General features: G+C 47.4%; 2 protein-coding genes across 2 annotated transcripts in view; one reads left to right on the forward strand and one right to left on the reverse strand.

The window, feature by feature from the left end:
* LOC141201484 (gastrula zinc finger protein XlCGF66.1-like) overlaps window positions 1-25,788 on the reverse strand; it is a 306,294-nt gene that overhangs the window by 212,494 nt on the left and 68,012 nt on the right. The gene's annotated exons all lie outside the window — the stretch shown is intronic.
* On the forward strand, window positions 6,366-24,228 carry LOC141201478 (uncharacterized). Its single transcript, XM_073663483.1, has 6 exons — window positions 6,366-6,572; window positions 6,702-6,881; window positions 6,965-7,088; window positions 7,172-7,269; window positions 7,467-7,557; window positions 22,747-24,228. The coding sequence occupies exons 1-6, from the start codon at window positions 6,495-6,497 to the stop codon at window positions 23,940-23,942; spliced, it is 1,767 nt and encodes a 588-aa protein (XP_073519584.1). The 5' UTR covers window positions 6,366-6,494; the 3' UTR covers window positions 23,943-24,228.

Raw genomic sequence — 25,788 nt, forward strand, 5'->3', positions numbered from 1 at the left:
ACTTCATGGAACGAGGTGTGGTATCTCCTCTCCGAGGTAAGGATGGAGCACCACACAGGGCCCCACCACACATCCAACACTACACACTCCCATTCTGAAGGGGGTTTAGAGCACAATGTGCTACCCCAGTCCTGAATGGAGGAGTAAGGGGGGGACCAAAAGTAGGGGGAACCTTGTAGTGAGTAGGGTGGAGGAAGCACTTTACGGTTACACTAATACATCCATATAAATATGGATGCCATCTTTAATACCGGGTTTTTTGTCGCAGTTCCCTGGAGGTGACAGTTAGTACATGCTGCATCTGCCTCAGGAGGCTGTGATTCCCGGTCTCAGGCCTTGAGATTGGGGGCTGGGGCAGAGTTGAGTTACAGCTGGCTGTGTCCTATGTCTTAGTCCACACCAGAAGGCCTAGGAGGGGAGCAGAGGAGAAGAGCTCCACAGGCGAAAGGATCTCAGGGGATGTGGACGGAGCAGTGTCGCCACCTGCTACCCTTATTCTGGCCCCGCCAGAGAGACTCCTGCCGCAAGAGGGGGTACCGGTCCCCGATTATCTGACTTTGTACTCCAGGTCTCTGTCAGAAAAGTCCGGAGGCTGAAGTGGATCCCAGGGGGAATATGGATGGAGCGGAGTCGCCACCTGTATCCCCTTAATCTGCGTCTATCCAGAGGGACCCCAGCCTTACGCCACGTTTACACACCAGTCACCAATAAGGGACCTAGGCGGTCCGGGGGCTACAAGCCACCTTCAGCGGACATTGCGGTACCCGTACGGGACTTAGTAGGGGCACGAGGCGGTTCTAGTACAGCAAGTGAGAGGAACACACTGGTGGAGGGGTTTTGTCTGGTGCATCCGAGCTACCCGGAGTGAGCTGAACCCCATCCTGGTGGCCGCAGCGCGCCGTGAGGAACAAAGAGAAGCTTTGTGGCTGAAAACAAGTCTACCGTGAGTAAAACCTGGATGACTTCATACACCGCCTCTTCTCTCTCATTTCTGCGCGGCACCGCACCCACCATTCCTCTGCACTGCACTTCTTCTACTCTGCCCTGAGGCCTGGCTCCACCTGCGGGGAGCTATTCCATCCCAAGCTGCTAGAACACCGGCCTCAGAGGACTGACGCAGCGCTGGTGGTCCTCAGCAGAAACCACAGGTGGCGTAGCCGACAAATAACCACTCATCCACTACCCCATATTTTTAATGTGTGCGCCCTGGCCACGGACTGGGCCAAGGCCACCACTGCATCCCCCTCTACCACCGGCCCGCAGTCCGAGTACACCTTTCCCACGGAGGGCTAACGCTACCTGAGTAGTAGTGGGTCACAAAGTTATATACTTTGCCAGCCCACGTCTCGCGATCAGGTCATCTACACACGGCATCTGATATGCGTTGAACTTGGACTTCATTCAGCTTCCTATAATCGTTACAGAACCTCCATTCGCCATCAGGTTTTGGAACCAGGACAATAGGGCTACACCACCCTCTCTGATTCCTCAAATACTCAGAGATTCCTTGGAGAATAGCTCTCGCCAGGCCTCAGGAATTAGATAGGGCTTCAAGTTCACCCGCACATGGGATTCCATCAGAACCTCATGTTCTATGACCTTTGTACAAAATAGCAAATCTAAGAACAGGTCCCTGTTCTGCTGCAACAACTCCCGCACTGCTATTTTTGAGCCTTCAACGGCATCTTTGCTATTATGACTCTTTCAACATCTGCTTCAGGCTTGTCCAGAAAACACGGGAGTTTCAACTGGCTCCCTATCTTGCCACATATGTACACTTGGTACAGTTTTAGTCTTCTAGGTTATTATTATTAATTAATATAGCGCCATTAATTCCATGGCGCTTTACATGTGAAAAAGGGGTATACATAGCAGACAAGAAGTACAATAGTTTAAACAAAAACAAGTCACCGACTGGCACAGGAGGCGAGAGGACCCTGCCCGTGAGGGCTCACAGTGTAGAAGGGGGGTGAGGATACCGTAGGTGAGGGTACAGCTGGTCATGCAGTGAGGGTTACTGCAGTTTGTAGGCTTATCGGAAGAGGTCGGTCTTCAGGTTCCTTTTGAAGGTTTCCACAGTAGGCGAGAGTCTGACGTGTTGGAGTAGAGAGTTCCAGAGTAGGGGGGATGCATGGGAGAAATCTTGTATGCAATTGTGGGAAGAGGAGAAAGGAGCAGAGTAGAGAAGGTGGTCCTTTGAGGATCGGAGGTTGCATGCAAGTAGGTACCGGGAGACTAGGTCATAGATATATGGAGGAGACAGGCTATGGATGGTTTTGTATGCCAAGGTTAGGGTCTTGAACTTGAGTCTCTGGGCAATGGGGAGCCAGTGCAGGGATTGGCAGCGGGAAGAGACAGGAGAATATCGGGGGGACAGGTGCATTAGGTGGGCAGCAGAGTTTAGGATAGATTGCAGGGGTGCGAGAGTGTTAGAAGAGAGACCACAGAGCAGGAGGTTGCAGTAGTCGAGGAGAGAGATGATGAGGGCACGCACTAGTGTTTTTGCAGATTCATGGTTGAGGAATGTGCGGATCCGGGAAATATTTTTGAATTGGAGTCGGCATGAAGTGGAAAGGCCTTGGATATGAGGTGACATCCAGGCCACTAGAACTTCCGCACAACCACTTATCCACTTTTATCCACATCCAAATGGTCAAGACATGTAAATGGACCATGTCCATCATCCTTCGTCTACATGGTCAGGGTACCAACAATTGCTCCACTATTTCCTCTCTGACCTTAATAACGCTGTACAATAACTCCCCACTCAACATAAAATAGGGAAACCTGGTGTCAGCCCGTGGCTCTTGCGCTATACTGTTTAGGACAGCATCCTCGTGAAAGCAATTGACGTCAACTTTCTTTCCAGGGATCAGCTGGAGAGGAAATGTGTACCTCACTAGGGTCAACAAACTTTCTAAGACTAGCAGTCCAGTCACTTGCCGACAATTCCCCATTACAGGACAAGCTTGTGGCCCCTTATTGCGTGGAAAGATCGCACTGCAAACTGGATACACATAGTATGAACAGTGGCAACCCAGGCTACAGTCCATCTGCTTGGAAGTCAGGGGACAATGGGGTGCTATATGGCCTGGGCCGTGATATTTCCAGCATATATTGCCAGCTGGAACCTTTGGTATAACCTCCCCTGAGCCTTTTGATCTTGGACGACCCACCCCTTTTTGGGGGTCCCCAAGGAACCATCGACCCCGTGATATCTTTCGAACAGTCTGACCAGGTCATCTGTATTCCGGGGATCCCCCTGGGCAACCCAAGTCTGTATTGGCCTCGGAAAGGAGTGCACAAACCGGTACATTACCACTCGCTCTACCATCTGCACACGGGTAGAGGTCTCTGCCTGCAACCATTTTTGAATGTGGTTCAGCAAATCAAACATTTGGTAGGGAGGGGGTTTGTCACAGTGATATGCCAAGCGGTGGACACGTTGTACCCTGACAGTCATTGTCACTCCTAAGCGCATCTTTTAAGGCTAAGTCAGAGTAGGCCTTCTGGAGCTCCCCCGTTAAGTATGGCATCAGCACATTGCCCTGGTGAGAGTTTCTCCCTCTCGTCGAATCTTTCAAAAATGGCCTCTGTGTCGTCACCCTTGGTCATTTTTTGCAGGGCTCTCCTTACTGCCTTCTGGATGGAGACATCATCAGCTGACCTTGGAGTCGAATCTACCGCCATGCCACGAACCTCTGTTGCATAAGCAGCTTATTTGTCTTCTTTTGCGCCAGCTGTTGTCGGTACTGCTGCTACAGCTGGGCTTGTACCAGGTGTTTCACTAGGTTCTCCATGCTATCTGATGTTATTTGCTGGCTTATGGCCGCCTTCGTCCAGGACATGCAGTACCTCTGTAGCAGTCACACGTGTTCCCTGGGAACTCTGCCCGTATTTCTAACACCCATTGTGGGAATGCTACTCACTTGGGTGCGTGGTGAGGTAACACGGGAACTGTTTCCATTTATATGTCCTTGCTGGGTTATTGGTTCTTCATAAACCACATCACAAGCAAAGGAAAATAAACGGCATTCAATGGAGGCAAAACAAAGTAAACAGTTCCAACAAGGGCCCTTTAGAGACAGTCTACGGGTCTCAAACACGCGGCCCGATGCGGCCCCTCCGGCTGCTTCTTGCGGCCCGCAGGCACATAGACCCCATAATGATCGCGGCTCTCTCCAGCAGCCGCCGATATCAGTGCTGTAGTGCAGTGTATTGCGGCGCAGAGACCGTCTCTCTGCACAGCAATATCAGTGCCAGCCACCGGCCTATCAGAGGCCAGCAGCTGACCTCTGCGTCCCAGCGCGGCGGCGTATGACATCACTGCCATGTACAGATGTCAGCTGCTGGCCTCTGATAGGTTGGCGGCTGGCACTGGTATTGCTGTGCAGAGAGCCGGTCTCTGCGCGGCAATACACTGCAATACAGCGCTGATATCGGCGGCTGCTGGAGAAAGCCGCGATCGTTACGGGGTCTGTGCCTGCGGGCCACAGGTGCAGAAAGGACGCCGAGGGAACGGAGGACAGGTGAGAATATATATATATTTTTTTCTCTGTCATGTGAAATACAGCACAGGGGACCTGTGCTCAGTATATGGAGGGGGGCACCGTGTGCAGTATGGGGGGACGGGGACTCTGAGCGCAGTATGGGGGGACGGGGACCCTGAGCGCAGTATGGGGGGACGGGGACCATGAGCGCAGTATGTGGGGGGACCCTGAGTGCAGTATGGGGGGACGGGGACCATGAGCACTGTATGGCGGGGGACGGGGACCCTGAGCGCAGTATGGGGGGGACTGGGATCCTGAGCGCAGTATGGGGTGGGCTGGGACCCTGAGCGCTGTATGGGGGGAGGGGGACCCTGAGTGCAATATGGGGGGACGGGGACCCTGTGCGCAGTATGGGGGGGGGCGGCCCTGTGCGCAGTATGGGGGGGGACACCTGGATGGGGGACATGTCTGCAACATGGGGACCTGTATGGGGGACATGTCTGCAACATAAGGACCAGGATGGGGGACCATGTCTGTAATATGGGGGACCATGTCTGCAATATGGGGTACCTGGATGGGGGATCATGTCTGCAATATGGGGGGACCTGGATGGGGGACCATGTCTGCAATATGAAGGCCATGTCTGCAATAAGGGGGACCTGGATGGGGGACCATGTCTGCAATATGGGGGACCATGTCGGCAATATGGGGGACCATGTCTGCAATATGGAGGACCTGGATGGAAGACCATGTCTGTTGGATGGGGGACCATGTCTGCAATATGAAGGCCACGTCTGCAATATGGGGGACCTGGATGGGGGACCATGTCTGCAATATGGGGGACCATGTCGGCAATATGGAGGACCTGGATGGGAGACCATGTCTGCTGGATGGGGACCTGGATGGGGGACCATGTCTGCAATATGGGGGACCTGGAGGGGAGACCATGTCTGCAATATGGCGGACCTGGAGGGGAGACCATGTCTGCAATATGGGGGACCAGTTCAAAAGGTGTATAGAAAATAAAATGGTATCACTAAAAATGTCACTTTGTCATGCAAATAATGCGGCCCCCCAAATTAAATGTTTTTCCATGTGCGGCCCATATGCCCAGCTGAGTTTGAGACCCCTGGTCTAGGACAACCACCTCTGTGATACATACCTCCCATCAACTATGTGTCCGGAAGCCACCTTACATCATCTTAGACCGAACAAGGAGTTAATGGCTGAAATACATACACACATGTATACAGCCATAGTGAGGTAAGTGAAGGTGCATAGAAACTGACAGCTTCCTTCATGCACATACACTCCCATCATCATTCATCTTAGTGACACAGAACTCGCTCTATTCAGATGGTGCAGATAGATAACTCGGGATACTCCTCTCCGTACACCTCGTACACACACGGCTCCGCTCCGTACACCTCGTACACACACGGCTCCGCTCCGTACACCTCGTACACACACGGCTCTGCTCCGTACACCTCGTACACACACGGCTCCGCTCCGTACACCTCGTACACACACGGCTCTGCTCCGTACACCTCGTACACACACGGCTCTGCTCTGTACACCTCGTACACACGCGGCTCTGCTCCGTACTCCTCGTACACACGCGGCTCTGCTCCGTACACCTCGTACACACGTGGCTCCGCTCCGTACACCTCGTACACACGCGGCTCCGCTCCGTACACCTCGTACACACGCGGCTCTGCTCCGTACACCTCGTACACACGCGGCTCTGCTACATCCACACTGTAAACCCCTCCTGACCCCACACATAAACTTCAGCTCATCCAGCACCATGACAACCAGCACAGCAGAGTCCTGCATCCACTGAGGCCCCTGATCATGTGACCCCTGACTCCTCCCCTCCTGTGACCTCATCACAGCTCCTGTGCGCACAGAGCAGCCATCTTCCTTCCATTTAGGATCCTGTAGATTCAGTCGTTCTCATCATTATCTTCCATCTTCTAGAAAATTTACCTTAAACCTTAGTGGATGGAGAAGGAGAAGAAGAAGATGGCGGAGAGGATATTCCACCTCACCCTAGAGATCCTCTTCCGGCTTACTGGAGAGGTGAGAGATTCTGATGACTTCACATTACATCATTCTTATCTATGGGAATAACAGATGGACAGAACTGGAGAGGTGAGGACTCTGGAAATGTCTGTAGTGAGATTTATTAATGTGTCTCTCCATAACCAGGATTACACAGTAGTGAAGAAGACCTCTAGTGAGCGCTGTCAGGACCCTGTGTCTGAGGGATGGGGAAGACATCTGAGCCCAATCACAGGGCCTCCACCCCTTCCCCTGATACATGAGGACATCAATGAGCAGAAGATCCTAGAACTCACCTACAAGATGATTGAGCTGCTGACTGGAGAGGTGACACTGCTGGGAATGCTGTGACTTTGTACAGTAACGCTATGAAGGGATCGGGGGGATGACGGTATCATTGTATGTGTCAGGTTCCTATAAGATGTCAGGATGTCGCTGTCTATTTCTCCATGGAGGAGTGGGAGTATTTAGAAGGACACAAAGATCTGTACAAGGACATCATGATGGAGGTTCCCCAGCCCCTCACATCACCAGGTAATAGACAGGACTAAATACACACGGCCTATAATTATCTGTATGTAAAGAATGAATTCAGTCCTTGTATGTGTTTCCTCCAGATCTATCCAGTAAGAGGACAACACCAGAGAGATGTCCCCGTCCTCTTCTTCCACAGGACTGTAAACAAGAAGACCCCAATGTTCCTCAGGATCATCAGGTAGATGGAGAGAAGGTGTCATGAGATCTCCCCTGTGATTTGTAGATGGATGTGAAAGTCTTGTGTTCAGTCTTGTTTTATCCACCAGTATTATATGTTTTATACTTGTGTAATGAGAACGGTGGAGATGGCAGGATTAGAGCTGATCATAGATGTGACTTCTCATCTGTTTGTGACTTTTACAATATTTGTTTCAGGGTGAAGATCTGACCCATATTAATACTACAGAGACATATGTGAGGGGTGATGAGTGGTGTAAAGAGGAGATTCCTACATATGACTGCCCAGGTGAGTAGTAACCACTAAATGCAGAGAAGTCTCAGATTAAAAAAAAATGTATTACATGTAATAATCTGTGTCCTGTCCGGATTTGTAATCTTTCTATTAATTGTTTATTAACCCCTTACTGACAATGTCAGTAATAGTACGTCCCTGTGCCCTGGGCCTTTTGGCTAACACCCGGTAATATGTGCCAGGAGCGATCCCACAGTGGCACATTAATCCCCAAAATGCTGCGATCGAAGTCGATTGCAGCATTCCGGGAGCAAGGGGACGTAACCCCTCTTACCTTGTATCCGGGATCCCGCGCTGTGTCTGCTGGGTCTGGTAGTTGCCATGATGACCTGATGTCGTCATGACGACATCCGGGTCACCAGGCATCAGCAAGTTAGTTAGATCGTTCTCAGTGCACGTTCTAACTAACTTGTGCCAGTGCAGGACTGACAGCCTGCATAGCACAGAGATGCTCCTGCATCTCTATGCTATGCAAGTGATCAGGCTGCAAAAAGTGAAAGTCCCATAGTGGGACAAAGGGTAAAAGTAATTAAAAAAGTGCCAGAAAGTGGGGAAAAATAAAATTAAAAATTGTAAAAATATATAAAAAAAAAATAAAAATAATGAAAAAATAAAAATATACTGCACCCATAAATAAATATTATTATAAAAAAACCACCACATTAAAAGTACACACATTTGGTATCGCCACATCCGGAACGACCTGACCTATAAAACGGTCCCACTAGTTAACCCTTATAGTGAACACGGTAAAAAAATAAAAAACTAAGAAAAAAATGATGCTTCATCATCATACCGCCAAACAAAAAATGAAATAAAACGCGATAAAAAAGACGAATGTTATTAAAAATAGTACCGCTGAAAACGTCATCTTGTCCTGCAAAAAACAAGCCGCCATACAGCTCCATCAGCCGAAAAATAAAAGTTATAGCCCTCAGAATAAAGCGATACAAAAAATATTTTTTTCTATAAAATAGTTTTTATTGTATAAAAGCCCCAAACCATAAAAAACAATATAAATGTGGTACCGCTGTAAACGTACTGACCCGAAGAATAAATTTTACCACACGCGGAATGGCATAAAAAAAAAACAAAACCAAAAAGCAATTCCTGAATTGTTGGTTTTTGTTTATTCTGCCTCCCAAAAATCAGAATAGAAAGTGATCAGAAAATGTCATGTGCCCGAAAACGGAACCAAGAAAAGCGTCAACTTGTGCTGCAAAAAAACAAGCCCTTACATGATTCTTCAGCTGAAATATGGAAAAAATATTTTTCTGCCCTTTAGGGTGTGACAGCTGCCAAATATAGAAACTCGATATGAATCTGGTATCGCTGTAATCGCACCGACCTGAAGAATAAAGTTGTCTAATCACTTATACCGCACGAGGAACGGTGAAAAAAATAAACTCTAGAGTTAGGGTTGTGCTAGGGTTAAGGTTGTGCTAGGTTTAGGGTTGTGCTAGGTTTAGGGTTGTGCTAGGGTTAGGGTTGTGCTAGGGTTAGGGTTGTGCTAGGGTTAGGGTTGTGCTAGGGTTAGGGTTGTGCTAGGGTTAGGTTTGTGTTATGGTTAGGGTTGTGCTTGGACTGTGCTAGGCTTAGGGTTAGGGTTGTGTTAGGGTTGGGTAGGGTTGTGTTGGGGTTATGATTTTTTTAAAAATAAAGAAAAAAAATGATGACTAGTGTTGAGCACAAGTGCTCGCTACTTGAGTTTTCATCGGGTGCTCGAGTATACACCGAGTAAAGCGGGTGCTCTGGTGACATGCTCGAGTTTCTGCCCCATATGCTTCGCGGCCAAAAAAAACTTGCGGGGATTGCCTGCCATGCACGAGCGATCCCCACATGTTTTTTTGGGTGTCTTAACAACAACCGTGAAACATGCGGGGCCTTGCACATGTTACTCGAGCACCCGCGATACATGGTGCATACCCGAGTACCCGATGCAAACTCAAGTAGCGAGCACTTGCACTCAAGACTAATGACAACTTATTCAATATGATGACCTAATGTTATCAAATTCTGTGTCGTACCTCTGGGTTCAAAATGTTCACCATACCCCTTGATAAAATCCTTAAGAGGTCTAGTGTTCAAAATGGGGTCACTTGGGGGGTTTCCACTATATAGGCGCATCAGGGGTTCCCCAAACACTACATGGCGTCCCCTCTTGATTCTAGCCAATTTTGAGTTCAAAAAGTCACACAGTGCTCCTCTCCTTCTGAACCATGCCGTGCGCCCAGTGTACTTTCCCCATATATGTGGTATCTGCGTACTCAGAAGAAATTGCATAACAGTTTTGGGGGTCAATTTTCTCCTCTTACCCCTGTGAAAATAAAAAAATTGGGGCTAAAAGATAATTTTTGCGGAAAAAGTTATTTTTTTTTTTTATTTTCATGGCTCTACGTTATAAACTTCTGTGAAGCACCTGGGGGTTCAGAGTGCTCAGCACACATCTAGAGAGGTTCCTTGAGGGGTCTAGTTTCGAAAATAGGGTCCGTTGTGGGCAGTTTCCACTGTTTCGGCACTTCAGGGACTCTCCAAACGCTACATGGCATCTGATAATTATTTAAGCAAATTTTACATTCAAGAAGTCAAATGGCGCATCTTCCCTTCTTAAAACTGCAGTGCGCCCAAACAGTGGATTTCCCCCACATATGTGGTATCGGCGTGCTCAGGAAAAATTGCACAACAAATTTTGCGGTCAATTTTTTCCAGTCAACCCTTGCGAAAATAAATAAATTTGGGTCTAAATTAACATTTTTGTGTAAAAAAAGTTAAATGTTCATTGTTTTCTTCCACATTCCAAAAATTCCTGTGAAGCACCTGAAGGGTTAATAAACTTTTTGAATGTGGTTTTGAGCACCTTGAGGGGAACAGTTTTTAGAATGGTGTCACTTTTAGGTATTTTCTGTCATAAAGGCCCCTCAAAATCACTTCAAATGTGATGTGGTCCCTAAAAAAAAAATGGTTTTGTAAATTTTGTTGGAAAAATGAGAAATCGCTGGTCAACTATTAACCCTTATAACTTCCTAACAAAAAAAAAAATTTGGTTCCAAAATTGTGCTGATGTAAAGTAGACATGTGGTAAATATTATTTATTAACTATTTTGTGTAAAATATTTCTCTGATTTAAGGGCATGAAAATTCAAATTTAGAAAATTGCGAAATTTTCAACATTTTCTGACAAATTTTCAGATTTTTTTTTCACAAATAAACGCAAGTGATATCGAATAAATGTTGCCACTATCATGAAGTACAATATGTCATGAAAAAACAGTCTTGGTATCAGTGGGATTCGCTGAAGAGTCCCAGAGTTATTACCTCATAAAGTGACACTGGGTCAGAACTGTAAAAATTTGCCTGTCATTAACGTGCAAACAGCCTTCGGGGGTAAAGGGGTTAAAGAATACTGCCACTTAAATGACTTTTATGTTACACCGACATGGATACTGTTCTTGTGGCAAGTGCTGCAGGTCAAAAATATCTGGAATGAGTTGGTCAACTTAAAGCGCACCTGTCAGCAGGATTGTGCTCAGTAAAATACATACACTGTCTGGTGGGTGACATTACACTGGTTAATACGATACCTTGGTTGATGAAATCTTGTGGTTCTTGTGTAATCTTTACTTTCAGTTTGGAGATAATGATATGCTTCGGGGCGGCCTGTAAGAGGCGCTCTATCTGGTGCGCTGCTTACATATTCATCTGTATGCTCTTATGGCAGCTCACTGTGCCTTCACTGACCTGCCTCCTATTTTACCTAGGCCCGCACTACTAGATGTGACGCGCCCCCTGGGCCGTGGGGTACACGGTGCCGGGCCGGTCGTTGCTAGGGGAGATGTCACAGTGGCGGTGACCCGGTCCGTGACCCAGGGCGGTTAATCAAAAGGGGAATATTTACAGGGAATATTTACAGGGGATTTATAGTTCTTAGATACAGTTTGTGACGCCACCTGTGGTATGCGGCTAAAGGGAGCCGCCGCTGCGGAGCAGGTCCTCTGGAGGTGTTGGTAATGCAGCAGAGTTGGTTCAGCTCTCCACAGGTAGAGCTTAGCTCCAGGGCAGTGTAGATTTTGCTGTTATGGTGTAGTGCAGAGGATGGCGCAGATAATGATCACAGAGACAGTAAGGTGCAGTCCTCAGGGTTTACTCACGGTTTCTTAGACTTCCAGTTACCAGTACTAAAGTAACTTCCCACGGCGTTCTGTGCTTACTCAGGGAGGGGTTCAGCAAGCTCCCAGGTCTCTCCGGAGTACGTAACGGGACCCCCTTCTGTGTGTTCCCTCTGGCCGTCTCCCTGCACCTCACACCCAGTGTCTCAGGCCAGTGGCCGTGGACCTTGCCGGGCGATGTCTTCTCTGTCCCCTGGGTCCTCTATGGCCACCTTTCTGGTGATTAGATGTGGCTTGTGGCTACAGTACCTGAAATACTGCAGCCTCCGGTTTCCTAGTTGAGGCTTAAAGAACTCTGCTAGTTTAGGGACCGGTCCTCTCTGTGCGACCTGACCCCTCCACCTCCTGGCAGATTCGGGCGTACGGGTGGCCTCCAGCACTACCCGTACCCCTGGGGTCCATTCCACATTCCTTTCCTGCTCCTCTCTCTCTCTCTCCAGCCTTGTGCTTCTCTGGCTAGGCCCTCCTCCAGAGCAGAGCTTCTACAGAGCTCCTGCTCCTCTCACTGTCCTCCTCTGACTGACCTGATCTCTTCAAGATGGTTTCTCTCTATATACTATCCCTAACAAGTGCTCCCCTGAACTTCTTCCTCCACCTACACCCACTACATGGTTCCCCCTCACTTTGGTTCCCCCCACTCCAGCCACGGACAGGGCTCAGCAGGAAGCGACGCATCATGCACCTCCTGCCGGTCTGGAGTAGTGTAGTGTTGGATGGAGGTGTTAGGGTCCTGGGCAGTACTCCTTCCTTACCTGAGCGTGAGATACCACACCTCTGGGTGAGATGCAGTACCCCTGTGGCGACTGAACCCGCAGGGGCGCCACAGATGCATTATGTAAAATAAAATATAATTGATGAATTATATAAAATGAATTTTATCGATCACCCATGACAGCACCACAAGAGGGGATTCGTCCTTCAAGGACAGGATACCCACAGGCTTAAAAGGGCAGCACCTCTCCCATAGATCAGTTGTTTTCCTGTCCTTGATGAGTGAACCTTTGTACCGGAAGATCATTTCCCAGGCCCAGACGGACGGTTCAGGCAGCGGTATTTTCCCTGCCTTGGCCAGTCCAGGGTCCCTAGAAGCACCACAGTGGGTCCAGGAGGACTTTCACGGTTGTGTGCGGGCGCAGGTGAGCAGCATCCTGGGCGAGGATAGCGTGGCTCATCGGGTGTTGGCACGTGCCTGGAAGCGAGATACAGGGCAGCTGCATGTGCATTGCTTCCTTGGAATTCACGCCAGCTGGCGTTTTCCGGTCTGAAGGCGCGCCTCTCTGATGCGAAGAAGGCATGTTCGATGCCAGGATGCGCCTGAACAGCATTTTAGCAGCGGCCAGGGCATGACCAGATTGCACAACTGGGGCATGCCTGGATGAAGCGTGAGCCGCTTGACCGGAAGTGTGTGGGAACCGGGGGTTCCGGAAGGGTCTGGAGAGGTGGGGAATAGCGTTTCTCCGGCATCTAAATGACGGCAGGAGCATGGATCGGTGCTTCCTTGCTCATTGTTCCCTCCAGAATAACGGATATCACTGAGCAGCAGCAGCCTGATAAGAAGCCCCAGAAGCAGGCGGAGCAGCGTCGACCCCATAGCAGTAGTTTTGGTGGCAGTGTCTGTGAGAGACAGAGGTCTGCAGGCAGTGGCGAATCCAGACAGAGGAGCTCCAGGAAAGTAGACGCGTTTTCGGCCTCTAAAGATGGTCTTTTGGCTGAAGTGGGTTCCCCTCTAAATATCGTACTATTTGATTGCCTCACACTGGTAAGTGATCTTTGTGAAAGCTCACTCAGTGATGTAGCCTTTCCCTTTTTTGTCATTTATTGCCAGGGAAAGAAGTGTACAGCAAAGTCTAAGCACAAGGAGTGTGCACTTTGCAGAAATCTATTGCCTGACTCCAACCAAAAAAAAACTTTGCCAGTATTGTATAGAGCAGACAGTAGCGGAGGAGACCACTAACTCTGCCACCGATTTAAGATCAATTATCATGGCGGAAGTCCCTTAAATCCCTTTCCCAGGAAGAGGTTCATAGAGGTAAGAAGAGTAAAAGGGCTAGCCAGTGGTCCCGGGGTTGCATGTGTCTAGCTTTTCAAATAATGATGACGAATCCTCCTCAGACGGTAATGCTGGCCGTCTTTGTTTTCCTATAGATGAGATGGACAAACTCGTAAAGGCAGTTTGGACCACAATGGGGATAGTCGAGTCCAAACTCGAGAAATCAGTTCAGGACATTATGTTTGGAGGCTTGGAACAAAAAAAGCATAGGTAATTTCCTATGAATGAAAAAATAATTTAGAGGGAATGGAAAAGATCGGAAAAGAGAGGCTCCCTTTCCCCATCAATTAAGAGGAGATATCTGTCACGCTGTCTCTGCGTACAGGAGGTCTGGGGCCTAAACTGACCCTAAGCTGGGGCCCTGACTAATCCCTCTACCTGGAGGTACTGTTAAAGGTACAGAGGTCCAGGCCGCCAGCGTAACCCCTACCTCCTGAGGATCCCTGCACCTCAGTAATCTAGTCCTGAGAAGGACCCCGATCACAACAATAGGGAACAGGAAATAATATGCCAACACTCAGTACTTAGACGAACGAGACAGTACAAGGGTTAAAACAAAAACCACCTTGCATACAAAAACTACACCACAACAACAGAGGGAACACCAACGGGAAAGGAGATAAATGATAAAGCGAGGAAGGGAAAAACCACACCAAATACACTTAGCTCAGAACTCCAAAATACCACGATCCGCTCTGTTTGTCTGTATGAAATGCTTTCACCGACACTTCCCTAACAGATCGGCAGGCATTTGAAGGAGTCCCACTACTGCAGCATTGATTGCAGCTGGGCGAGGCTGGACCTCGTCTAGCACAGAGAGAGAGAGTTAACTCCCTCACTGCCGAAAAACACAAAACACCAAAAACTCAGCTGCGAGAAGTCAGGCTGTGTAATCGTGATGATCTTCGTGGCGACACACCCGTGACAGTACCCCCCCTTCTACGAGGGGCCTACGGACCCTCAGGGCCAGGTTTATCCGGGTGAGTCGTGTGGAAGGCCCGAACTAATCGGTCTGCGTTAATATCCGACGCAGGAACCCACATCCTCTCCTCAGGACCATACCCCTTCCAATGAACCAGGTACTGAAGGGACCGGCGATTAAAGCGTGAATCGATGACCTTTGATACCTGGAACTCCAAGTTACCATTGACCACCACTGGAGGGGGAGGTAAAGGTGACGGTATCACCGGCGCCACATACCTCTTAAGCAACGATCTGTGGAACACATTGTGAATTTTAAACGTAGGGGGGAGGTCAAGATGGAATGCCACCGGATTAATTATAGAACTGATCCTGTATGGCCCGATGAACCTGGGACCCAGTTTCCAGGAGGAAACCTTAAGTTTTATATACCTGGTAGACAACCATACCCGATCGTTCACACTTAGGTCCGGACCAGACACTCTCCTCCTATCAGCCATACGTTTGTATCGGTTCCCCATAGTATTCAGATTCTTCAGCACCCCTCTCCATACTGAAGTGAGTGATGAGGAAAATCGTTCCTCCTCAGGAACCCCCGAAGAGCCCCCCTACTGAAAGTACAAAACTGGGGGTGAAAACCATATGCCCCAAAAAACGGGGACTTACCAGTGGACTCGCTCCGCCTATTATTAAGAGCAAACTCTGCCAGAGGTAAGAAAGAAGCCCAGTCCTCCTGGTTCTCTGACACCGGAGATATGTCTCCAAACTCTGGTTCAGACGTTCCGTCTGACCATTGGTCTGAGGATGAAAAGCCGATGAGAACGATAAATGCATCCCCCGCCGAGTACAAAATGCCTTCCAGAACTTGGACACAAACTGAGACCCCCGATCCGACACCACATCGGAGGGTACCCCGTGAAGCCTCACAATCTCCCCAATGAACACCTGCGCAAGAGTTTTAGCATTTGGAAGAGCGATAAAATGTGCCATCTTGCTGAACCTGTCTACTACAACGAGAATGACCGTTTTACCCGAAGACGGCAGGAGGTCCGTAATAAAGTCCATAGACAGATGAGTCCAAGGACGCTCCGGGATCTTCAAAGGTAAGATGGCCCCAGACGGACGGGTATGTGGGGTCTTAGAGCGCGCACAAACCCCACAGGACGCAACAAAATTTACCACCTCTATATGTAAGTTAGGCCACCAAAACCGACGCGAGAGTAGATCCACAGTTGCTTTACTCCCTGGGTGTCCTGCCAAAGCTGAGTTATGGTGTGCCTCGATCACCTTTTGTCGTAACTGATCTGGAACAAACAAACAGTCTCCCTGGAGGTCCAACAGGGGCGTCCCCCTGAGCCTCCAATACCTCCTCCTCAAGCTCAGAGCATACTACCGACACCACCACCCCCTCTTGAAGGATAGGAACCGGGTCATCCGTATTCCCGGCCCCAGGGAAACTACGAGATAAGGCATCCGCCTTCACATTTTTTGACCCAGGACGATATGTAACGACAAAATTAAACCTGGTAAAAAACAACGACCACCTGGCTTGTCTGGGATTCAGACGTTTTGCGGACTCCGGATATAGCAGGTTCTTGTGATCGGTGATGACGGTGACCGGATGGACTGCCCCCTCCAAAAAATGGCGCCACTCCTCAAAAGCTAGCTTAATGGCCAAGAGTTCCCTATTGCCGACATCGTAATTCCTCTCAGCGGACGACAATTTTTTAGAGAAAAAGGCACACGGATGCCACTTACCAGGGGACGAACCTTGTGACAATACTGCTCCCACCCCTACCTCGGAAGCGTCTACCTCTACAATGAATGGCTGTGACGCAGATTATGGTTGCCGAGGCAAAACTTTTTTTCAAGGAGGAGAAAGCTTGACAAGCCTTGTCAGACCACCTAGAAAAATCCGTCCCCTTTTTTGTCATGTCTATGAGAGGTTTAACCATGGACGAGAAATTACGAATGAACTTCCGGTAATAATTAGCAAACCCCAGGAAACGTTGTAGTGCCTTAAGATTCTATGGCAGATCCCACTCAAGAACTGCCCGCACTTTCCCAGGGTCCATACGAAAACCGGACGCTGAAACCAGGAAGCCTGGAGTTCCTGTACGGCGAACACACACTTTTCCCATTTGGCATACAGTTTATTATCCCGCAAGATCTGTAACACCTGCCTAACGTGCTCCTGATGAGACACCAGATCCGGCGAGTAAATTAAGATATCATCCAGATATATGACAACAAACTGTCCCACCAGGCGGCGAAAAATGTCATTAACAAAGTGTTGGAACACCGCCGGGGCATTAGTCAGACCGAATGGCATGACAAGGTTCTCATAATGCCCCTCCGGAGTGTTAAACGCCGTCTTCCACTCATCCCCCTCCTTCATCCTAATCAGATTGTACGCCCCCCGAGATCCAACTTAGAGAACCATTTGGCGCCCACGATCTGATTAAAGAGATCGGGAATAAGTGGGAGCGAATACGGATCTCGGACCGTAATCCGATTAAGTTCACCGAAATCCAGGCAAGGGCGTAGGCCTCCATCTTTCTTCTTCACAAAGAAGAACCCCGCGGCCACCGGGGAAGATGAAGGTCTAATATGCCCCTTAGCCAGACTTTCAGAAATATAATCCTTCATGGCCTGCCTCTCAGGACCAGAAAGGTTATACAACCTAGCTTTAGGTAACTTGGCCTCAGGGAGCAGTTTTACAGAACAGTCAAACTCGCGATGAGGAGGTAGTTCCTGACACCCTTTCTCCGAGAATACATCCTCAAAGTCCGCCAGAAATGGAGGTAAGACCCTAGGAGTAACCGCACCGATGACCGTATTCATGCAGTTTTTATTACAGAATTTACTCCATTGGCTTATCTCTCTGGATTGCCAATTAATAACCGGGTTATGCATAATTAACCAAGGAAGGCCCAACACTATAGGAGTGGAAAGACCCTCCAATACGTAGCAAGACAACAGTTCTTTATGTATAGCCCCCACTTGAAGTTTTACGTTATGCACAGATTGCAAAAAACTTCCCTGACCGAGGGGCCTGGCATCAATCGAGAATATGGGGATGGGTTTAGCCAATTCACTCAATCGCATACCTTGAACCCGGGCAAACCGAGCGTCCACCAGATTAGCCCCGGCACCACTATCCAGAAGAACAGATATCCTCTCAGTTCTCGTACCCACCACCACCTCCGCCGGTACGAGAAACTGAGATGAACCTAGGGACGAAATACCTACTCCCAGATTGCCGTCCACCACACAACCTGGGATCAACAGTTTTCCGACGACTCTTCACTCTGCAAGGGACGGGATGGACACTCCCCAATAAAATGTCCCTTTCTCCCGCAGAAGAAACACCTTCCTGTCTTATGGCGCACCACCGGTCCCCTCCCCCGAAATGATGTCCCTCCTAATTGCATAGGCTCCTCTGGACTGACCAGGGAACCCTCCATATAAGGAACACCTGTAGAAGGTGAAGTCATCACAGAGGGTGGAGTTACCCCGCACCTCTCCCGACGCCGTCTGTCAATGCGAATAGCAAGGGCCATAACGGCTTCCAGTGACGCGGGAGGGTCATACTGTGCCAAAACATCCTTTAATTTGTCGGATAAACCTTGACAAAACTGGCTCCTAAGAGCCGGGTCATTCCACTGGGTGTCCGTGGCCCACCTACGGAACTCCGAACAGAATTCCTCCGCCGGACGATCTCCCTGCTGGATCCTACGTAACTTAGATTCAGCAAGGGAGATCCGATCCGGGTCATCATATACGAGACCCAGAGCTGCAAAAAACCTATCCACTGACTGGAGAGCCGGGGAGCCCGGGGGAAGAGAGAATGCCCAAGATTGTCGGTCCCTTGTAGGAGCGAGATGACAATTCCCACCCTTTGTTCTTCACTCCCCGATGACCGAGGCTGCAGCCGAAAGTACAACTTGCATGCCTCCCGGAAAACAAAAAACTTGTCCCACCCCCCAGTGAACCTGTCAGGGAGAGCTACTTTAGGTTCTGGTCCTGCTTGCTCCTGGGGATACAAAACCTTGGACCTAACGTCCGCCAGCTCCATGGACAAACTCTGCAACTGCCGAGCTAGACCGGCTACTGGATCCATGGTAGCTGGAGAGCATCTTAGTGGGTCGGTGAAAATGTCACGCTGTCTCTGCGTACAGGAGGTCCTGAGAAGGACCCCGATCACAACAATAGGGAACAGGAAATAATATGCCAACACTCAGTACTTAGATGAACGAGACAGTACAAGGGTTAAACCAAAAACCACCTTGTATACAAAAACTACACCACAACAACAGAGGGAACACCAACGGGAAAGGAGATAAATGATAAAGCGAGGAAGGGAAAAACCACACCAAATACACTTAGCTCAGAACTCCAAAATACCACGATCCGCTCTGTTTGTCTGTATGAAATGCTTTCACCGACACTACCCTAACAGACCGGCAGGCATTTGAAGGAGTCCCACTACTGCAGCATTGATTGCAGCTGGGTGAGGCTGGACCTCGTCTAGCACAGAGAGAGAGAGTTAACTCTCTCACTGCCGAAAAACACAAAACACCAAAAACTCAGCTGCGAGAAGTCAGGCTGTGTAATCGTGACGATCTTCGTGGCGACACACCCGTGACAATATCCCTTGGATGAGCCTTCCTTGTCAAACAGGGACAAAGCCCCAAAACTGGATGCGGCCATAGTAAAGGCGGCTTAGATGTACATTGGAGATGTTGACTGGTGCTCTAGAGCCAACAATGGCTGTTACATGTACAGCCAGATCCTTAATCATCTGGTTGGATCATCTGGAAACCCAGTTAAAAGACACAATGTCAAGACTATGTCAAGACACAATATCTTGGCCACTGTCCCACTTATGCGAGGGGCTGCAGCTTTTCTATCTTCGCTTCGGCTGATTCAAGTTTGTTTAGCGGCAAGGTCAGCAGACATTTCAAACACTTATGGTTAAAATGTTGGCCAGGGAAACTCCAGGCTAGAATGAGACTGTGTGCCATTCCGTGTGAGGGGGAACACCTGTTTGGCCCAGCTTTGGAAAAGGCTTGCAATGCTAAAAAGGGATATCCTAACTTGTCCATCCCAGCCTGCAAGCGATCCTTCCGGAAAAGAAGGTTGAATTGAAGGAAGACCTCCACAGATCAAGACAAATGGAAAGATCAAAGAAGAAAAGGTAGCAGCTTCATGTTCGGAACCTCTTCCCAGGATTCCAAAAAAGTCAGTGATTTCCAGCCCAGGTGGGGGGAGACTTTCGTCCTTCTTCCCGGCCTGGGAAAAAATATCGGGAAACAGTTGGATTCTCGGCCTGATAAAATCCGGTCTAGAAATGGAGTTCCGCTCAATCCCGCATGGAAGATTCGTGGTAATTCCCTCTAGGTTTTTGTCAGCAGGGCAACGGGCCCAGAGGCCAAAGTCTCAGCTGGTGCAGAAGGCTGTCCTATTAGAAGTTTCAGTGTCAGAAAGAGGGAAGGGATTTTAATCCCCTCTCTTTCTAATCAAGAAACCAAACTGCTCTTTCAGGATGATAATACATTTGAAGGGCTTTATTAAATTCCTGAGAATCCTTTCATTCAAAATGGAATATGTAAAATCTGCAATAAAGTTACTCTTCCCAGAAGAGGTGATGGCCCGTCTCCGGGAGAAGAATGTATTGATTATCCTGTATTTGTATAATTTTCTGGTTGTAGGCAATTCGACCTGGCATTGCACTAGTCAGTTACAGGAAGTGATATCCACCTAAGAATGTTTAGGTTGGCTATTGAACCTTAAAAAGTCAAAGATAGAGCCCCTAAAAATACAGTAATATTTGGGGCTACTGCTGGACTCAGAGGTGCAGAAGTATCATTTCCCAGGCGATAAAAAAGAAAAGATCCGAGGCCAGATGTTAAGGGCCCTGAAATTCCCCATCCTGTCCCTTAGAAGCGCTATGTCCCTTCTAGGTTTCTAACTTTGTGCCTTCCGGCAGTCTTGTGAGCCCAGTTCCATACTAGAGCCTTGCAGTAGGATGTGTTAAGAAATTACATTTCCTTTAGAGGACACCTGGAAGGAAGGTTGATGCTATCCCCAATGTCAATGCAGTCCCTTCTTTGGTGGCTGAGTGTCACTAATCTGTCCAGGTGGGCTCCGTAGTAGACGTAGTAAACCAGGGCTTTTGGACGGGGACAAGAGAGTTTTTTGTTCCTCAAACTTGAAGGAATTACTTGCAGTTGAGTTGGCAGTAAGAAGACTCCTATGAAGACTACCATCATGTCAGGGGCTTTTCATGGTTGAGGACAATGTCTGTCGCTGACTCGTGGGTCCTCCCGCAGATTCCAAATCTCCTCTCTGGGGCTAATTCACCATCCACAAGTAGCCAATCTTCATTTGATGGCATGGCCTCACCTTTGAAAGAAGGGTGCTCCAGGCTGTGGTCCCTCCCTAAATTCTTAATTTTCTCTATAATTCTGTCATGGTGCCGTCATGGGTGAGTCTTATGATTTTTTTCGGAACCCATGACAGCACCCTTATAATCCCTCCTGTCACGTGTGTGTGAGCACTTCTTTCACTAGTATTATAAGTTCACAGTTTTAGTTGTGATTTGTGGTGCGGGTAAGATTTGTGTTTTGGCAACAACCAATGGAGGTCCTATCACGCGCTGTAATCCAACTGATGCGGAGGAGAGGTGCCAACCTTTTAAGCCTGTAGGTTTCCTGTCCTTGAAGGGCGGATCCCCTCTCTCAGGGTGCGGTCATAATCCTGTTATCAGTAAGACTTTATAATGAAAAATCTGAGAACAAAAATTGAAATGCTGGGTGAAATTTTGTGGTTCCGCACTGTATTATCTCAATAATTAATTATATTATTCTGTAAATAAAGTCTAAAAAAAGTGTTAAACAATGCAAGAAAAAAATCCCCAAATGGCCAATGCTGCCAATAAAAAAATAGCTTAATTTGAAAGAAGAAAAACAAACCTGGCATATTTGGTATCACCATTTTCATAACAAGTTGTATGTATAAAACTATTTCAATATTTATGTAGCACGATGAACAGAATTAAAAAAAAAAAGAGAAACTGTCTGAATTGCAGCTTTTACTTATTCTGCATAATAAAAAAAAAAATCAAAAAGTGACCAAAACACAAAAAAAAACACCATTAAAAACCACAGCTCGTTATGCAAAAATAATTCCCCATATACAAGTAATAGATCACGTAGGCAGAGGCCTGTCAATCTAAGACAGCGGGCAGAGAGAAGCCGCCGGGAACCCGCCTGTCCGACTAGTCTATTAAAGTATGAATTTCTCTAAAACGCCGCAGAATTTCAGAATGAAACGCACCTGGCTGACATCATACAGTCATACAGTCAGTGTCTTCTGTACACAGTCCGCGCATTGGGAGCCACTGGGGACCAACATGGCAGCCACGGGGGACTTTACCAGACCCACAGCTGCAATAATAACTCATGGGGGGAAGCAATGTGTACCTAACTATTTAAATGCCACTCAGCCACTACTGCTAAAGGCAGATGGTGGCTGTGTAACAAAATTCCTACTCCGCCTCGACTGAATGACATAATTTTAGATTGTCATTGCACATAAATTAATAAATTCAGGCTTGCATCTGGTTTAATGTCAGGGCTTTACTGTTCATTACCATACTGCTCCACCGTGCTGCCCTGCTCCACCGCGCTGCCCTGCCCCACCGTGCTGCCCTGCTCCATCGCGCTGCCCTGCTCCACCGCGCTGCCCTGCTCCACCGCGCTTCCCTGCTCCACCACGCTGCCCTGCTCCACCACGCTGCCCTGCTCTGCTAAAGTGCATTTAAGGATCAACACTGAAATCAGAAAACTGCTGAAAAACTGTGTAGTGTCCTAATATCAGTATCTTGCTCTATCGATAGATTGAGATCTATTTTGGCATCACACTTTTAGTTGGTTAATAACTGAATTTTGCCATTTCATATAGAAATCCTAATAAATATAACATTAACAATATAAATATACAGTTACATTATTACAAATATGTTTGTTTTATTCTTGGCAGATGCCTTTACCATGAACTCAGAAAGACATATGATATCCTCAGATTTGAAAGCAGATGATCATGGTATCACACCAGATACATATGAAGAGCATGCCATTGCTTCAGATATAACATCAGCCCTTCACAGAAAAGATCTATTTTATGGTCAAGTGGTCCTATCTTCTGATTCATTACAGAATGTTGAGCACAGAAAGGGAGCTAAGGAGCGGAGAGCTCACTCAGGGGTGAAGCCATTATCATGTTCAGAATGTTGTAAACATTTTAATCGTAAATCAGATCTTGTTATACATCAGAGAATTCACACAGGGGAGAAGCCATATTCATGTTCAGAATGTGGGAAATGTTTTACAGACAAATCAAATCTTCTCAAACATCAGAGAACCCACACCGGGGAGAAGCCTTTTTCATGTTCAGAATGTGGGAAATGTTTTATTCGGAAAGAGTATCTTGATAACCACCAGAAAACCCACACAGGGAAGGAGCCTTTTTCATGTTCAGAATGTGGGAAATGTTTTATTCGGAAAGAGCACCTTGATAACCACCAGAAAACCCACACAGGGGAGAAGCCTTTTATATGTTCAGAATGTGGGAAATGTTTTATTCGGAAAGCGGATCTTGATCGACACCAGAGAACCCACACAGAGGAGAAGCCTTTTTCATGTTCAGAATGTGGGAAATGTTTTTATCAGAGATCAAATCTTATTGAGCATGTGAAAACTCACACAGGGGAGAAGCCATATTCATGTTCAGAATGTGGGAAATGTTTTATGCGGAAAGCGCATCTTAATAACCACCAGAAAACCCATACAGAGGAGAAGCCTTTTTCATGTTCAGAATGTGGGAAATGTTTTATTCGGAAAGCGGATCTTGATCGACACCAGAGAACCCACACAGAGGAGAAGCGTTTTTCATGTTCAGAATGTGGGAAATGTTTTTATCAGAGATCAAATCTTATTGAGCATGTGAAAACTCACACAGGGGAGAAGCCATATTCATGTTCAGAATGTGGGAAATGTTTTATGCGGAAAGCGCATCTTAATAACCACCAGAAAACCCACACAGGGGAGAAGCCTTTTTCATGTTCAGAATGTGGGAAATGTTTTATTCGGAAAGAGTATCTTGATAGCCACCAGAAAGCCCACACAGGGAAGAAGCCTTTTTCATGTTCAGAATGTGGGAAATGTAGGTGTAATTAATACAGGTTATGAATGCAGTGTAGGAGGGCTTCTTAAAGAAAAAACAGCAGAATTCTTTCTAGTTGGTGGGTGATCAAATACTTATATCATGCAATAAAATGCAAATTAATTATGCAAAAATCATACAATGGGATTTTCTGTTTTTTATTTTTAGATTCTGTCTCTACCATTTTATGAGCTGCCTTGAATAATAACCAAGCTTATTCTATGGAAAAGTCTTATTTGTACAAGTACCCTGTGCATTGTAAAGTGCTGCCAAATATAAAAGTAATTATTATACATATAGTTGCAATAAAAATTATTCAACTTCCTTTCCAAATTCCTTTTATTTCCAAACCCGTTTTGCTGTTTGCAATAAACTAATGAAACAAGAACAATATAAAAAGCTCAACACAACTAATATAACATGTGGTTTCTCTAAATTCATCACAAAATTGCACATTTAATGACTCCTGCCATCCAAGAATGATTCCATCCCTTCATGAGCTGCATCTTGAGTACTTAGTAGAACCCTTTCCCTGCTACATTCAGAAACCCTGCTAACCTCATTAATATTCCTTGCATGCCTTCTGTCTCTTTCAATTGTGCCCTTTGAAATGTGCAGTCAGCATGTAATAAACTCTCCTACATCCATGACTTTTTCCTCTCAATTCCCTCAACCTTCTTGTTCTCACTGAAACATGGATCCAGTAGTCGGATACCAACGCCGCTGCTGCTCTCTCTCATATGGTGGCCTACACTTCTCTCATACCCCGAGAACTAACAACAGATCAGGCGGAGGTGTTGGTCTGCTCCTTTCAACAAAATGCACTTTTTCCCCCCAGTACCCCTCCCTTATCTTCCCTTCTTTTTGAGGTCCAGACTGTCAGACTCTACCGGCCTTTCTCCCTGTGACTGGCATGTATGTATCACCCTCCGGGCACCTCCCATCAGTTTCTGGATCACTTTTCCACTTGGCTTCCAAATTTTCTATCTTGTGACATCCCCACTCTCATTGTGGGGGACTTTAACATCCCAATTGGCGATCCCCTTTCCCCATCTTTCGCTCATCTTTTATCGCTAACCTTTTACTTCGGCCTTTCACAACTTACTAATTCTCCTACACATGAAGACGGGAACACACTGGACCTGATCTTCTCCCGGCTATGCTCAGTACATGACTTTATTAACTCTCCTCTTCCGCTCTCTAACCACAACCTTCTTTCATTATCTGTCAAGAACTGTAACCCCACTCATGACACCCCCACTTTCCACACTTATAGAAATATATGCGCCATTAACACCCAGATATTTATGAAAACGTTGCAATCATCATTGGCCCCAATCTCCTCCCTCTCATGTCCTGACCCTGCACTGAAGCACTATAACGAAATATTGTAATGCGCCCTGGATGAAGCCGCACCTCCTACACTTAGAACAACTCGGCATAGATGGCAACAACCCTGGCACACGCCGCAAACACGTTTTCTCTAGCGGTGCTCCAGGTGCGCTGAACGCCTGTGTTGAAAATCTAACCTGGCCGAAGATTTCATCCATTATGAATTTATGCTTAAAACATATAACTCCGCCCTTCACCTCTCCAAACAAACCAACTTTAACAACTTCATCATCTTATTGTCCAATAATCCTGAACACCTCTATGACACTTTTCATTCTCTCCTTAATCAAACAGCACAGGCCTCGACCACCGACCTCAGCGCTGAAAATCTGGCCAATTATTTCAAAGAAAAATTTGACCATATCCGATAGGAAATTTTCTCCCAATCCCCAAATGTTATGCATGCTCCTCCCTCCAACATTGGTTCAAAGTCAGAAAATGAGCAAGATGCAGTCACGGAAGAAGTGA

This window comes from Phyllobates terribilis, unplaced genomic scaffold (assembly GCF_046119375.1).
Source record: "Phyllobates terribilis strain yellow unplaced genomic scaffold, ASM4611937v1 Scaffold_116__1_contigs__length_5312468, whole genome shotgun sequence".
In the NCBI taxonomy this organism is placed as follows: domain Eukaryota; kingdom Metazoa; phylum Chordata; class Amphibia; order Anura; family Dendrobatidae; genus Phyllobates; species Phyllobates terribilis.

Coding starts and splice junctions, on each gene's coding strand:
- LOC141201478 (XM_073663483.1), top strand. CDS start 6,495: ATGGAGAAGGAGAAGAAGAAGATGGCGGAGAGGATATTCCACCTCACC. Junction 7,089..7,171: donor CCAGCCCCTCACATCACCAG/GTAATAGACAGG, acceptor TGTTTCCTCCAG/ATCTATCCAGTAAGAGGACA. Junction 7,270..7,466: donor ATGTTCCTCAGGATCATCAG/GTAGATGGAGAG, acceptor TATTTGTTTCAG/GGTGAAGATCTGACCCATAT.